Source organism: Lissotriton vulgaris, chromosome 12 (assembly GCF_964263255.1).
Source record: "Lissotriton vulgaris chromosome 12, aLisVul1.2, whole genome shotgun sequence".
Classification (NCBI taxonomy): domain Eukaryota; kingdom Metazoa; phylum Chordata; class Amphibia; order Caudata; family Salamandridae; genus Lissotriton; species Lissotriton vulgaris.
Window position 1 is genome coordinate 118,820,204 of NC_141700.1, and position 16,632 is coordinate 118,836,835.

General features: G+C 45.0%; 1 protein-coding gene across 3 annotated transcripts in view; it reads right to left on the minus strand.

Moving 5' to 3' along the window:
* The window catches only part of RPRD2 (regulation of nuclear pre-mRNA domain containing 2), a 476,068-nt gene that overhangs the window by 41,653 nt on the left and 417,783 nt on the right, over positions 1-16,632 (minus strand). For 2 of the 3 annotated variants that reach the window (XM_086947466.1, XM_086947467.1), the window contains exon 11: positions 11,844-15,870. In XM_086947466.1, the coding sequence (XP_086803592.1) occupies positions 13,115-15,870 (2,756 nt within the window). In that variant the 3' untranslated portion in view covers positions 11,844-13,114. Of the gene's footprint in view, positions 1-11,843; positions 15,871-16,632 lie in introns of those variants that run through there. The other variant, XR_015302626.1, reaches the window with a different exon arrangement.

Sequence of the window (16,632 nt, forward strand, 5' to 3'; positions counted from 1 at the left end):
TTTAAACAGACATATCTGGATGTGGCTTGTGTACAGCAACATTTTGCGACCAGAGATACCACCTTGTTCTAGACGCCGCCTCCTTCACTTAAGAGGAAAAAGCCTAAGCTTGTCAATGTAAACATTCATCTACAGTAGTAGTTTCTTCTTAACTTCGCAAAGGATATGTCTAACAAATCTCTGTCCTAGCTCAGAAAACACAGTGCAACAACTCCTAGCAAGAAATACTGTTTTTTATTGTACTGAAAATGTGCCTAAAAATCTGACCCACTGTTTATGTAAAAGAAATATATATATATATATACATACATACATTTTTTTAAGCCAAATTAATGAAACTTAAAACAATTCTCCTTTCACCTAGGTAGGAAGTAAAACAAAAAGAACCATGGAAAAGATACTCACGGAAAGGACAACAAGAATCAGTACATAAAGAATCTGTATATACGAAGAAACTTGTTGCTACAAGCTGAGAGATGGGGACTGGTTGCGCACAAGGGCCCTGGCAATCAAGTCTCACAGAAGGCTGTAAAAGTGACCATATATTTTCAAAAGTGTTTTCCAATCCCTACGCTAGTCACTCCCAACTGTCTGGGAAGAAAGGATAACTAGACTTTATTTTCCAGGCTCCTCGTCTGTCATCACCCTGTTAATTTCTCAAGTTAATACTCCTACAAGATTGATGTAAGAGGCTGTCCTACTTCTACAACTATACAAGTAGTGGCCAGTGCATGATAAGACAAAGTTGACATATTGAGTACTCTGCTAGATATCGGACTAATGCCTGCCAAATTGAGATGCATGGTTCTATTCTTCTATTCAATAGAGTTCTTACTATTAGAATCTCTCAATCAAACTTGCCATTTACATTGAATCCTGGTATATTTTTCTTTTAATCCAGGTAAAGGTTTCTAGATAAAGGAGGACGTGAAGGAAGCTTTTTAATACTATTCCAACCATCATCCACAGAAATTTCGCAGAACCCTGAAATGTCAGTGCCAAGAATCTATTGCAAGTACCTCTGCTGCTGTTTTTAAGCTACAAATCTGTCTTGAATTTAAGTTTGTATTTACTTGCAACAGTCGATCGCCTGAATGCAGTTACGAGAACTCCCTGTTTCCACCTTTGCTAATATAAAGAGTTTTCCATGCAAAGCCATTAACTGGTGCTACATGCCTGTTTCATGAAGTATCCCAGTTTTTGTTTGCCCGAAGGTTATAACCAGATGAACAAGTTACTTACCTTCGGTAACGATATATCTGTAAGAAACATTAGTTAGTGTTAGATTACTTACCTTAGATTCCTTACCTTAGAATATCCCCAGGCGTCAGTCTGGATCCGGAAACTTTTGCGTAGCAGTACCCCTGCGCGTCGGTAGGCGTCGTCTGCAGGCGTCCCCTGCGGCTCCGCGTCCGTCGTCGGCGTCGTGCGCCGTGATGACGTCGCTGGAGTATATAGACGCCGCCTCCGCGCGCTGACGTCAGTTCTTTGCACACAGCTTTTCCGCGCCAGGAGAAGCAGAGCCATGAGAGAACCAACACTGGTGCCATGTAAAACTAGGGCCCTGAAAGGGATGTCCTTAACCCTAGGTATCAGTTCGCAGAACGGGGAGGATGGGTGGGTTCGGTAAGGAATCTAACACTAACTAATGTTTCTTACAGATATATCGTTACCGAAGGTAAGTAACTTGTCCATCTGAAAGAAACACGTTAGTGTTAGATTCCTTACCTTAGAATACATACCCCAGCAATACCAACCCCGGTGGTGGGTCTGCGAACCAATACAAAACTACACCAGAAAGTCCTGGAGGACAGAACGGCCAAAGAAGCCATCCCTCCGGACTTGACTGTCCAGGCAGTAGTGCCTCGCAAATGTGTGCAGCGAGGCCCACGTAGCCGCCTGGCAAATGTCCTGCAAGGGGACTCCCCGGCCCAGGGCAGTGGTAGCCGCCGTGGCCCGAGTGGAATGGGCCCTCAGCCCAACAGGAGGCTCCTTCCGAGCCAAAGAGTAGCACGCTTTGATGCAGAGAACGACCCATCGAGAGATGGTCCGTTTACAGACCGCCCGCCCCTTCTTCGCACCCACGTAGCCAACAAACAGTTGGTCATCCACCCGGAACTGGCGTGTGCGATCCATGTAAAATGAAAGCGCACGTTTTGGGTCCAGACGGTGGAGCCGCTCTTCATCCTTTGAAGGATGCGGAGGCGGGAAGAAGGAAGGGAGGGTGATGGACTGCCCGATGTGAAAGGCCGAAACAACCTTGGGCAGGAAAGAAGGTCTAGTCCTCAGAACCACCTTGTCAGGATGGATGGACAGGAAAGGAGGTTGGACAGAAAGAGCCTGGAGCTCACTCACTCTCCTGGCAGAGGTGATGGCAACCAGGAAAGCCGTCTTTAAAGTCAGGAGACGGAGAGGACAAGAATGAAGGGGCTCAAAGGGAGCACACATCAGGAAAGTTAGAAACAGGTTCAAATCCCACTGAGGCATCACAAACGGAACAGGTGGAAACATGTGAGTGATGCCTTTCAAGAATCGAGTTACAATCGGGGATTTGAACAAAGAAGGCTGATCAGGAAGCCTCAAAAAGGCTGAAAGGGCAGAAAGGTAGCCCTTGATAGTGCCCAGAGCAGAGCCCTGCCGGGCAAGAGAAAGAAGAAACAGAAGAACCTCCGAAAGAGGGGCAGAAAGAGGATCCACAGCCTTTGCTGTGCACAATGCCACAAATCTGTTCCACCGACAGGCGTATACCGACTTAGTGGAGGGACGCCTGGCTGCCAGAATAACATCACAGACTTCAGGAGGCAAGTCAAATGGCCTCAACTGCCGCCGCTCAATCTCCAAGCATGGAGGTGGAGACTGGACAGGTTCGGGTGGAGGACCGTCCCCTGCTGCTGCGACAGAAGGTCCTCCTGAAGGGGCAGGCGGATCGGGGGACCGACTGACATGCTGAGTAGCTCGGGATACCAGTACCTTCGAGCCCAGTCCGGAGCCACAAGGATAACTTGGGCCCGGTCGCGCCTGATCTTCTTCAGCACTCTGGGCAGAAGTGGTATAGGCGGAAAGGCGTATAACAGACCGCAACTCCACTCGTGCCGAAAGGCGTCGCCGTGCGAGTGCCGTCTTGGAAACTCCAACGCGCAGAACTGATGACATTGCGCGTTCTCTTCTGTGGCGAATAGATCTAACCAAGGCTCTCCCCATTGCAGAAAGATGCCTTGCGCCACGTCCGAGTTAAGACGCCATTCGTGATCCATCGAGCACCGACGGCTGAGTTCGTCCGCCCTGGCGTTCAGGGAACCTGCCAGGTGTTGAACCGTCAGAGTCACGCCCTGACGTTCCAGCCATTGCCAGAGGCGCAGAGCCTCCTGGCAAAGGGTCCACGACCCCACTCCGCCCTGTTTGTTGCAGTACCACATGGCGGTGGTGTTGTCGGTGAACACCTGCACTACACTCCCGTTGACAAAGGGGAGGAATGCCTTCAGTGCCAGACGAATCGCCCGCAGCTCCAACAGGTTGATATGGAGCCGGGACTCCGCCGGAGACCAGATGCCTCTGATCTCTGCCTCTCCCAAGTGGCCACCCCAGCCCTGGAGGGACGCGTCCGTCACGACAACGTGCTCCGGTTGGGGAAGGGAGAGGGATCTGCCTCTGACCCAATCGCGGTCCGTAAGCCACCACTGCAGTTGTCTCGCAGTGCCCTCCGAGATCAAGACGTGGTCGGACAAGTTGCCCTGATGCTGGGCCCACTGAAACTTCAGGTCCCACTGCAGAGCCCGCATCCGCCACCGGGCGTGATGCACCAGAAGGATGCAGGAAGCCATCAGTCCCAGCAGCCGCAGCGTCAACCTGACCGAAACCCGGGATAGCGGCTGAAAGATGGGAATCAAAGCCTGAATATCCCGAACCCGCCGTTCCGGAGGATAAACCCGAAACTGCGCAGAGTCCAGAACCGCTCCGATGAAAAGGAGCTTTTGAGAGGGACACAGGTGTGATTTCGGCACATTGATGGAGAACCCCAGGTCGTGCAAGAGGTCCGCCGTCATCTGAAGGTGGTGGACGACTGTCTGGGACGAGCCCGCCTTCAACAACCAGTCGTCTAGGTAGGGGAAGACTGAAACCCCCAACCTGCGCAGATGGGCTGCGACCACCGCCATCACCTTTGTGAACACCCGTGGGGCGCTTGTAAGACCGAAGGGAAGCACGATAAACTGAAAGTGCTCCTGGCCTACCGTGAACCGCAGGTAACGCCGGTGGGCCGGCAGGACGGGGATGTGAAAATAGGCATCCTGCAAGTCCAACGCTACCATCCAGTCTTGTGGGTCTAGAGCAGCCAAGACCTGAGCTAACGTCAACATCTTGAACTTCTCCTTCCGGAGGAAGCCGTTGACGTTCCTTAGATCCAAGATAGGACGTAGGCCCCCCTTGTCCTTCTTGGGTACCAGAAAGTAGTGGGAATAGCAACCACACCCTACTTCTGGCCCAGGAACGCGCTCTATGGCCCCCTTGGCCAAGAGGGCCGTAACTTCCTCCTGCAGAAGTGTCAAGTGGTCCCCCGACACACGGTGGTTATGCGGTGGCATGGCTGGAGGAGAGGTCTCGAAGGGGAGGGAGTAGCCCCTTCGGACGATTTGCAGCACCCACCTGTCCGAAGTGATCGTGCGCCAGTGAGCGTGGTGATGGCGAACCCTGCCACCCACTGGCGTCACATGGGGCCGAAAGCACGGACTAGGAGGATTTTGGGGTAGATGCTGCGGGGGAAGGTGTGGTCTGACCCCGCCGTTGTCCCCGACCGCCACCACGGCGGTTTCCACGGCCGCCACCGCGTTGAAAGGATTGTTGCGGCGCGTGGCTGGCAGCACGTGTGGGGGCGCCCCTTCCTTGGCCACGAAAGGGACGAAACGAACCCGGTTGCTGACGCTGGGTCGAGAGACCCAAGGACTTGGCCGTGACCCTAGAGTCCTTGAAGCGTTCCAGCGCGTGGTCCGCCTTGTCACCGAACAGGTGACAGCCATCAAACGGCATGTCCATCAAGGTATTCTGGACATCAGCCGAAAAATTGGCGGATCTCAGCCAGGCGTGGCGACGAATCGCCACCGTCGTAGACATAGCTCTGCCCAGCGAGTCGGTCGTATCGAGACCACACCGTATTGAATATTTCGCTGCATCTCGGCCCTCAGCCACAGCCTGACCGAGTTTTGCCCGCACCTCCATGGGGCATTCTGGCAGCAGCTCCGCGACCGTATCCCACACAGAGTGGGTGTAGCGGCCCAAGAGGCAAGCGGTGTTGCAAGACCGCAGGCCCAAACTAATGGACGAGAAGACCTTTTTGCCAAATTGGTCATACCTCTTGGATTCCCGGTCGGGCGGGGCCGACGGGAATGCGGACTGGGAGGTCGAGGCCTGGATCACCAGACTCTCAGGAGTGGGGTGGGTAGACAGGAACTTGGGGTCGTCCGGACAAGGACGGTGGCGTCTGGCCACGTTCCGATCAACAGGCGCACCTGAAGCGGGCCTGGACCACGTGCCCAACAGAACGTCTGACAAGGCTTCATTAAACGGCATCAGTGGCTCCTGTGGGCATGACTGCGGTTTGAAGACCTCGGTGAGGATGTTAGGCCTCACGGCCGCGACGGGGAGCTCAAGGTGTAAGGCCTTGGCAGCCCTCATCAGCACCACAGAATATGCAGCTCCCTCCACCGATGCCACGGAAGGAGGAGATATCAAACCAGGGTTAGGAGAGTCGTCCAGACCACTGGCATCCCCCAAGTCACCTGTCCAGTCCGGGTCATACTGGCACTCGCGTGACAGAGGGTCCTCGGACCCCTCCCAACCTTCACCGAACTCTTCATCTTCTCCGTATTCGGAGTCAACGATGTAGACCGGCTCCTCGGGGTTCATGGGCCCCATCGGCGCCGGGACCGGCATCGAGCGACGCCCGTCCGGCTCCGCGTCCGGCGTCGGTGAAGGTAAGGGGACGGCGCCGCCCGGAGCCGGCGCCGGAGCCCCAGTGCCGCCCGAAGCCGGCACCGAGGAACCGGCGTCGCACGGAGGCGGCGCCGGGGGCAACCCCGATGGAATCGGCGCCGGGTTGGATGGACGTCCATCCGGCGTCGACCCCAAAGGCCCTAGCGGCGCCGGGATCGGCGCCGTCGGCGGCGCCGGAGTCGGAGCATCCGACGGCGTCGAGGTAGGGTCAGCTGAACCGCTAGGGCCCCCGGACGGGTTCACTGGGCCCGCAGGCGCCGTGGAACCCGCCGGAGGAGACAGGGCCCTCATGGCCATGAGGAACGCCTCTATCTCCTCAGGCGTCGCACCGTGCCCAGGGACCTGAGGGTATGGGGCAGGCCGCGCCGGCGACTCTCGCGGAGCCGCGGGGTTGGGGTCACCCGAACCCCCGGCCGCATCGCGCGAGCGTCGGGGGTACGATGACGACGCCCCGACTTCTTGTGCTTCTTACCTGATGAGCCTGACGAGTGGTGTCGACTTCCGGAACGCTCGGCGCGGCTCCGCGACTGCTCCCTCGAACGCTCTCTCGACCTCCGGCCGGACCGGGACCGCTCCCGGTCCCGACGTGGGGCCGACACCCGGAGCTCCAGTAGCTTGCGGGACCGCTCCCGTCTAGCCTTGTTGGTGAGGGCCCGGCAGTCGACGCAGGAGTCCACGTCGTGGTCGGGGCCCAGACACCGGAGACAGAGGCGGTGATGGTCTGTGACCGACATCGTGCGCTCACAGTCATCACAGTGCTTGAACCCAGGCATCCTAACAGGCACAAAGTGATAAACAATTCGAAAAACGTGGTCAAAGACCGGAGTACTGCTCTTCAGATCTGCGTCCACTGGCGCAGAAAAAAGAAGAACTGACGTCAGCGTGCCGAGGCGGCGTCTATATACTCCAGCGACGTCATCACGGCGCACGACGCCGACGACGGACGCGGAGCCGCAGGGGACGCCTGCAGACGACGCCTACCGACGCGCAGGGGTACTGCTACGCAAAAGTTTCCGGATCCAGACCGACGCCTGGGGATATTCCAAGGTAAGGAATCTAAGGTAAGGAATCTAACACTAACGTGTTTCTTTCAGATCAGGGTTTTTTCCTGTCTCCCTGACAGAAAGTGTCTCTAACTGCACTGCTTGAAGGCTGCCATTTTTATGCATATAAGGATTTCTAATCTCAGTTGTGAAATCTAAATCAGTTCAAGTTTACACTCATAGTATCAATCACTAGCGTCATCTTATCCTGAAAGGTATTCCACAAGAATACTGTTGAATTCCACACATGTTGGGACTGTGGCTTACAAACATTCAGAATGTTTAAGATGAGAAGTTTTGGTGAAAGCTAATTATGTACTTCCTGCTCCTAGTCTCAGGATGTGCATCACATAGAGGAAAAAAAAAGTTAACGCAAAAGGGCATGTATTAATTAGTCTGTGTGCTGCTCAACTATTAGTTTGTGGCAAAATATAAACATTCTCCAATGTCTGTTAGCCTGAAAAGTTTTTTTTGTCTGACTTCCCAACTTTAATGGTTAATGTAGATTTACTTTATGACTATATGTTATTTGTAGTTTTTTGTAAAACGTTTTTAAAACGAAAAACTACATTGAAAGCAATGAGTTTTGTGATACATCTGGTCTTTGTTCTCATTTTAGTAAGGGGTGTAAGATGAATTGATGATTATGCCACATGTTCCAATGATACAAACAGAAATATAAACATTCCATACAAAATGGCATTTTATTTTTCCAAAAAGATTAGATCATTGAAAAATATTCATCAATATGGAAAATTGTATGACTTGAATACGCCCCCGCGTGGCTACTCGGATGTTAAGTTGGGTAATCATTATCAAATGTATTTAAGAATGCAGAAAGTGGGTTTGTTTTTCAAAAGCATCTTACAAAACAAAAGCTATTTCTGCACCCAGTTTTAACTTAGGTGTATGAATGGTGCAATTTACAAGTATAAATTCATCCAGTTTATTGAGAAAACATTGATTTAATCTCGCAGTAATATTTACAGAAAGATAATATTATTAAAGTATGGTGTAATATAAGCCACTAAGTTAAAAAGTGGACGTGCTGTGATGAAAAGTGCTAAAGTAGACACTAATAAATCCATAAATTTGTATGTGTTTAACCAATGTTCTAACTACAAAATTGATGAAGTATTTGTGATTATTAAGTGGTGGGAATAGCCCCAAATCCTATAGGGGCATTAGAGGAGGGGGTTTTAGTACACCAAAGCATATTTCCCCAGTAGAATAAAAATGTCTGACCCTGCAAAAGCACTTTAGTGTTTAACTTAAACATGCATACAAGGTATATTCAAGTATTCAAAATAGTCAAGCTTGTTCGTAAAACAGATAAAGGATTTCACAATGACTACTGTACAGTCACAGGACAAGTTGTGGCCTCTGAATTTCATGCTAGTTGCACATTTACTCTAAATATGAGAATAAACCTATAGATGTAAATTTCTAGTATATTTGTGAATTGATTGAGAGGGTTTAACATGCTGTCCTCTTATCCAAGGCAGACGAGCACATTCTTTAAATAAACCTATTTTGAAAAGTCGACACATGAAAGTCTGGCAACTACCTGAAGAAATGGTAGCTAGAAACAGTTGTTCTAACTAAATTAAACATTTAAATAATGTCAAAGGAAAAGGAGGCCATTTATCAGTTTGACATATTAAAACTGCCTTTGACAATACTGTCTCTATTGCCACAAAATCACATGAAATAAAGAAAAACATTTTAGGAGACCAGCACAATCGGTCCAAATGCAGGTTAATTGCATTGTCTGTTTTGAAATAACATGTTTGCTAGTTTTTGTGGGCATCAAGCAAAGCTTACATGACCGTCTGTTTAAACTGGTCCATTTATACATTCTTTAGTCACAGACTTACTAATTTTTAGCCAGAAATGTTAGCAGTGAATTAAATAATGCATGTAGCAAAGTCAAACATGCAATTAAATTGACATTTTACACTTCTCTACATGATTAAAATATACACATGCCCACTTACTGAAATGACTTTTTATAGTGAGTAATCAAATTCTAGCACAAGACTAATTTACTTTGATGAACTTGTTTAAAGGTGGATGCTGCCACTCCATCCCTGCAGTATTATTTTTTAAAATGACTGTTTTCACTGTTTCATATGTATGAATAATTTTAGTTCAAATACCACTTCCCGAGAGGCACCACTGTAGTACTATTAATTAAGGAATGCTTTAGTGATGTAATATCTCAAGTGCAGAAGAGAGTCTGCTGACTAGACTGAAGTTCAAGCAGTGTCTGCCGGAGGCCCAGGAAATGCAGATCGTCTAACCTGGAACACATCATTTTCACAAATAACCTCAGTCAGTTTGCAACACAAATATTTTCTATACTTGGGGAAGGAACAGTAAGAACAAACCTACACCTATGTAAAAACAGCATTCAGAGCAGTGTTCATTGCTGTATGCAATTGTCATACCCATGATCTCTCAAAATCATAGTTCTTGCATTTGCTATGTCATACTTTAAGGGTTGGAAAATGTGAACTGGTTTAACCCTTTGGGAGGAATAAGTGCTATTTATTTGTCAAACAAAGAATGCTGCTCCTTACTAAATGCCGAAGGAAACTTTCATAGATCTGTTATATCACGGAACATTAATATTTTTTGCTCATGTTCTTGCAGAATTATACAAAAACATCAGATTTTCAAAAAGCACAGCAAAACTGTACCCAAAGCAAATACAGCCTCATCTTCTAGCCAGACATATCTTAAACAAGAACACTGACTTCACAGGCACAATTTGGAAAACGGTAACCACTTAAGTAATTTCGATGTGGAGGGTGAAACTATATATCGATTTCTGTTAGTGTGAAATCTCATTAAATGAAACCGATACATTTTAAATGAATCATATAGGGAAGCTTTCATATTAAATTGCCTATAAAACGTGTTCGAGCATACACTTTCACAAACGAATGCAAGGAGAATGTTTTACAGAAACTAAACATGATTTGACTGCGGAATTGGACCACACTTCTGTAGGATTTGAACTTTAAAATGCTATGCTAAATTTATAGTACTCTTGACTTAACAAATTTTAGCTATTGTCTCAAGACTGTGGTTTGCGTCTTCTACATCTTATTCAGAACTTCAAATTGTATGGAACGAAAAAAACACCACATCTAGTTGTATTTATTTTAAAATATTTAAATACACATGGCCAATTAACTACGATTTTATTATTTCTGCCGCAAATGCAAACAGCGTTATCCACGCAATAGTTCAGAAGACCGGCAATGCAACTTTGCTAATGCAGTGTAACCAGACTGTATAAGAATGGAGTAAAAAAGCAATCAGTATGTACAGCAATATTCTAGACATCAATCCCCGCTCTTTACGTAGACTATTTTTTACCTGAATATGGTCACCACTGCTTTTGCTTGTCAAAACAGCATGTTCACATTATCTAATCAGGTTGCTTTACCTGAACAGTAATTCACTGGTAGATACTTCTCTACTTTTCAAATCTGTTAGCTTAGCAGCAGGATGGGAAATGCCCATGATAAGTTGAGAAAAATTATTTGAATGTGATTTAAGAACAAGAGGGAAATTTTGAAGGCCCCCACTGACATATGAAGGGAAGTATTCTGTTTTATATCTGAATCTTTGCTGGACATATATTTTAATACACTTAAATTGCAGAAACTCAGAGCTGCCAATATGAAAAACACAAATTAAAGTGCGTGTGTGTGTATATTTATATATATATATATATATATATATATATATATAGATACACACACACAATATATATATATATATATATATATATATATATATATATATATATCTGATTCATGAAAAAGATAAATAACAATGTGGTGAACCAAAACGTGGCTTCTTAAAGAAATGGCATACATTTATATGGAACAGCAGACATTTTACAAAAAGTAACCAGCAGACTGCTAAATAAAGGTTTAGGATTTCAACATGTAAATTATCTGCAAGCATTAATATTAACATAGTATTAACAAGTACGACAGTGCTTTAAAGATTTTTCAAGTAGCATTTCTTAAAATTTGGGAAAAACCTAGACTTGAAGTAAAACTGTAAAGCATGTGGTGAAAAAATCTTACAAACATTAGGAGAAATCATACATTCATTCTAAACAGAGCGCATTCTATTTTTTCAACTGCAAGGGATCTCTGTTCAACCTAACTACAGGTATGCGATAGATTAAACCTGTGAATTCACAAACAGAAATAAAAGAAATAATCCCCAACATCAATGTACCCATTTGCACAAATGACATTTAGGCCCCTACGAGTTATACTATGGCAGAGCAGATGGGTTCCAAAGCATCACAGAAAGTGCAGATCAAGCAAGAAAAGACACAACCACTAAACAGTGCACAATACATTAGTCACCAACTTGAGTTCGAGTTTACTGTTGAAAAAATTAATTACAGTCGTCATGTGTCTCCAGGTACTTTCCTTGTATTCCAAGAGTTGACAAATTAGATGTTTGACCATTGTTACTAGTGAGGTGTAAGCATTCTTTGCAAAGGATCACTAACGAACCATGGTACCTAGTCCAAATAAGGCAATGCTGTAGCAAACAGTTAATGGCTATATTCCTCAAATTTGAAGTCTAAAGTGATATTTTGTATCTTGGGGTATATATACCAATGGTTTAGATTGCACATCTTGTAATCTTAATTTTTTTCTAATAGCTGAAATGGTTTCATGGTCAGACAACGCATTGGGTAAGTTTTTTTTTATTGATTTAGGCAATCGCACATAAAAACTCCCATGGCAAAAGAATGCTAAAAAAAATCTTAACTTTGTCAAATCGTTATTTCTCTAGGTTTATTTCAAATAACAAGCATCATATAACATTCAACTCATCGTAGGGTGGTGAAAAAAGTATTTTCCATCATAAAGGACAAAACCCAAGTTTTATGGGAATGTCTGCTAGAACAGGGTACAAGAAAATTGGAGGGGTCAATTATCATTGTGCTTCTATTTGTTGCATTTTATATATATATATATATTTTTAACATTCTTCCTTTTGCACATGATTGCTTTTGTAGTTTGGATACTAACAATTACCCAAATGGAAGACAACAAAATGTGCATGCCCTGTAACCTAGAAATACATTTAAGAAGGAGTGTTAGTCCTTAAAAAAAAAAAAAAAAAAAAAAAACAGAAAACTTATTCAAACAACAACACATGTATGGAATATGAATGTACTCGTAGAATACATATGCTCCTGCAAACTTTTTGATGAAATAGAAAACATGCAAATCTGTATGCTTCCATCCAAGCTTGGAATACAGGTTGGTCTCTCCAGTGTGTGCACATGTCTACAGGCACTACAAGCTGACACCATAAAGCTATTAGCCTGGAATCATGGAAAGCCAAGTTGCTCATTCTTCTTCCTCTTGCCCCGACATGGTGATGTTGATCCGAACTGATGCGGAGGGCGTTTTAATGTCACCACTTGGGACAGGGTCTTCCATTACCGGGAGGAAAAGGGAATTATAACAGACAGAATAAACTGAAGGGCAAGTTGGCAAGGAGGGGAGCATTGGTAATTGGAACATTTGAGAAAAACGGGCTCATACATTAGCATATTGCCCTCCCTATTCTTGTGACTCACCTAGATGGAAACCTCATGTTGATCCAGAAAACAACCGGCACCGCAGTAACAGACCAGGCTTAGACGACATCAGTGAATAGTGGGCTGGATACATTAAATCATCAAAAGGCACAGGCTGGGCTACTATTCTTGGTTCCACAGAAACACAAGCTGTACATTCTTGGGTCTAATATATTTTCAGTGGTGACAAAAAGGAAGTGTGTTCTTTTTTGCTTGACAAAACAAATGTAGAGATTGTGATCTGCCTAGGAAAATGACGTCAGCATAATAGGCCACACTTTTTTCTTTTCAACTTATTTTTGGCCAAGAGAGATGAATTACTTCCTGGAGTAAGCCAAGCAAATGATAGAAATAGAAATTAATTCATCTAATAAAGCATTTTAGGGGACCATCAGAAAATAGCTACTTCAATTGTTCTTGATACTGTTCACAATACCTTCATATCTTGGATTCAGTATCTGGGTGGATAGAAGGGACGTTTAGGTGGAAAAAACGGAGGACCCCTTGGGAAAGGTGGCCGTGGCCTTTTTAAGCTGTTAAAAGGGTCCCTAGGCCTAAAGTCTTGTCGTGGGTCTCTCATCATCAACCTGTTTTGGACTGCGTTGTCTCTACGTGGCGGGCCAAAAAGAGGAGGTGGATATCTGCTGTGAGGTGGTCCATGATGCTCCCTTAGGTGGATAGGTGGGCCTATGTTTTCCCGTGCTCTAGGCGGACCATTGTGGTCTCGTTGAGGTACAGCCATATGGTCCCTTGGTAGCCCCATGTTGATGTTGTAGTGTTCTTTAATTGCTCCATGAGGAATTGATCCATGAGGAATTGCTCCATGAGGAACAGCTCCATGAGGAACAGCTCCATGAGGAACAGCTCCATGAGGAACAGCTCCATGATCCTTAGAAAAAGAAACTCCACTTCGATCCAACATGGGAGCTGGGGGAAAAGGAAGGCCTCCACGTTCTACAGGTGGCAGTGGAGGCGGTGGTGGGTTCGGAAATGGAATTCCTGTATGGTCTGGAAGAGGTGGCAGTGGAGGTGGAACAGGGAAAGGGCATCCACTGTGATCGGGAGGAAGAGGAGGAGGAGGAGCACCATGAGGCACTGGGAGTGGAGTTGATGTTTCTTTTGAAAAGAGATTTGGGTGATCCATTGGTGGCATTATTGGAATAGGATGATCTCTAGCGAAAAGGCTTCCATGATCCACAGATGGGCCCTGGGGTGGCCCAGGTGGACCAGCTTGTTCTCTATGAGTGTGCAGGTTCTTTTCAAAGAGAGTGGGAATAGGTGGTGGCATATGAGGTTCAAAAGCAGGATTGAAGTTATTTGTTCTGAAATTATTTACATTATCCTGAAATTGTGAAACATGTTCCTTATACTGGGTATTAAAAATGGCTCCACTGTTACTACCCAGTGGTGGCAGATCACTTGACTGGCCATTATCAAAAGAACCTTCTGTGCCACTCATTTCAAACCAACCTACTCTGCCCCCATCCCTCTCAGGACCTCGGCTTCCTTTACCAATGACTCTGATCGATTCCACAGTTTGTATTGGTTCTCCTGACAATCTATCAGAGGTCTGATAACCTAAGGTTTGAATTGGAGCCCCTTTGTCTTCTGTGCTATCTGGTAAGTCTAAACAAGATGAAGACACTCTTGTCTCTATATGGTAATGCTCTTCCTGTAGCTGCTGCTCTTCATGAGACATTCCAGAGTGGCTAAGAACACTAGCCCCTTCGTTGGGACTGCTTTTAGAAGACTGACCAAACTGCTTGTCATCTGAAGTTTTACGAGAGGCATTTTTTAGCATGTTCTTAAACTCAATTGTTGAAGTAGCGGAAATGGAAGAGCCTAATGGGCTCTCAACACTAGATATGGGTGGTAAATTAGAAGTGGCAGCATGTGTATTTGGAGTAGAGAAACTCTGTCCGAGTGGCACTGAATGAGGAGAATCTGGGAACTGTGCTGGGGGCAAAACAGAATTCAAGAGTGATTGTGGAAAGTTGTTCTGATTGGAGTCTGGCGTAAACAATTGGTCTTTATTACTAGTTGTTGGTGTTCCATCTGACCCATCTTCATTGCCTCCTAAACTATAATTCCCATACAATTCAGGAGATGCTGACAATCTAGTACAGCTGTCACCTTGATCAAGGATGGATCTTATAGATGGCGAAAAGACAGACTGTATGCCAAAGTCATGTGACCGGTGACTATAACTACTTTGAATCGGCTGAAATTCCTCTGAATCCAAAAGAGTGCTTGATGTTAAAATAGACTTTGGAGGCTGCTTGTCTACATTAAGTGTAGCTGAGGGAGGTGGACCAGAATATTCGTAATCACGAAAATCTTCATCTCCCTGAAAAGAAGTATCCGGATAAAAATTTTCTGGTGGAGAGCCCAATAATGAGGAAGGGAGATCCAGGTTGTCTAAAGATGGTCTGTACGCAGTAGGTGAAGATTCCATTCCGAGACTGAATGACCGGTACGATGCCAATGAATTAGATAGCTCTCGATAGTCTTCATCTCTGATCTGACGTGGTGACCTTGTACTACTAGTAGAAGATCCAGGGCTCATTATCTTTGATAATAATGACATGGTGTCAATGTTGCTTGAAGTTGGCTTGTCCATCATCTCATCTTGGGTTGGAGTGCCACTTCTTTCATCGCGTACTGGTGTACCATCAACATTGTCCATCGATGTACTTGTTGGACCAGGAAGAAAATCATTAGATTGACTTTCAGGCACAACATTACTGGGAGGCAAGTTGCCTAATATTGGGATATTTAAATTTAACCCACTGAAACCAGGATTTCCTTTTAAGAAATTGTGAATTTTCATTTCAAGGCTAGTTGGCGATGAAGACCCAGGTTCAGTCTTAGTCACAGAAAGCTCTGAAGCCTGGCTCATGGTGTTTTCCACAGAAGAAGGGGGAAGGGTAGTCAATTCAACATTATTACTGGAAGGTTTGAAACCCGAGTTTGGCAGCCCTGGATTATGATCCATAGATGTTTGGCTGACAGAAGTGGAAGAGACTTCAGAAGTAGAAGAACTAGGGGAGAAACGAAAGCTTTTTTGTACAAATGGTTGACTATTAGAGGGAGCACTTATATCCCTCATACTGGAGACTGTGTTGTTAGTAGGAGATGAAGTGCTCTGTGATGTCGATAGGTTGGGTAAAACTGGGTTTCCAGGAACATTTGGAAAGTAGGCCAATCCTGAAAAGAGAAAAGTTTCAATTAGACTTTCGAGAGCATAATGGAAAATTTTAACTTATCCAAAAACAAGCAGTTTTCATGGCCTCGAAGTGACCACTGTTTATGTTTAGCGAGTTATTTAGAGTTAAAAAGGGTGCAGCTAATTGCAAATAAACTGTCGAATCGCCAACATATGATTGCATTGTATTGTAATAAAATTTAACCACAGGACATACAAAAGGGACAATTAATTACCTTTAAGACAGTAAAGTCATTAGGATAAAATTCACAATATGCAATAAACAAATTTAATCATACTATTTGTGGAAAGGATATTAGGCAGAAGATTAATAAACAAATTCTGCAAGTTTTAACATGTCAAACACATATCTGATTTAAAACAATCTGCGGATGCTAGGAGAATGAAGGGTGCCCTTATTTAATTACTCCTATTTAGCTTTGTATATGCTACAGCTATCTGATGGCAGAGGTGGGTAATGCAATACTTTTTATATAGTATATACACACATTATATATATAGATATAGATACATACACACACATATACATATATATATATACATATATATATATATATATATATATATATATATACATATACATATATATGTACATATATACACACACACACACGTATACATACACACACACGCCACTTAAATTTAAAAAAAAGTGATGATTCTACCTCGAATGCTAACTAATTTGCAAATGTTGGCAGATCACTTGACTTCAATGATGCACTTATTTTTCCAAACCTGCAGCC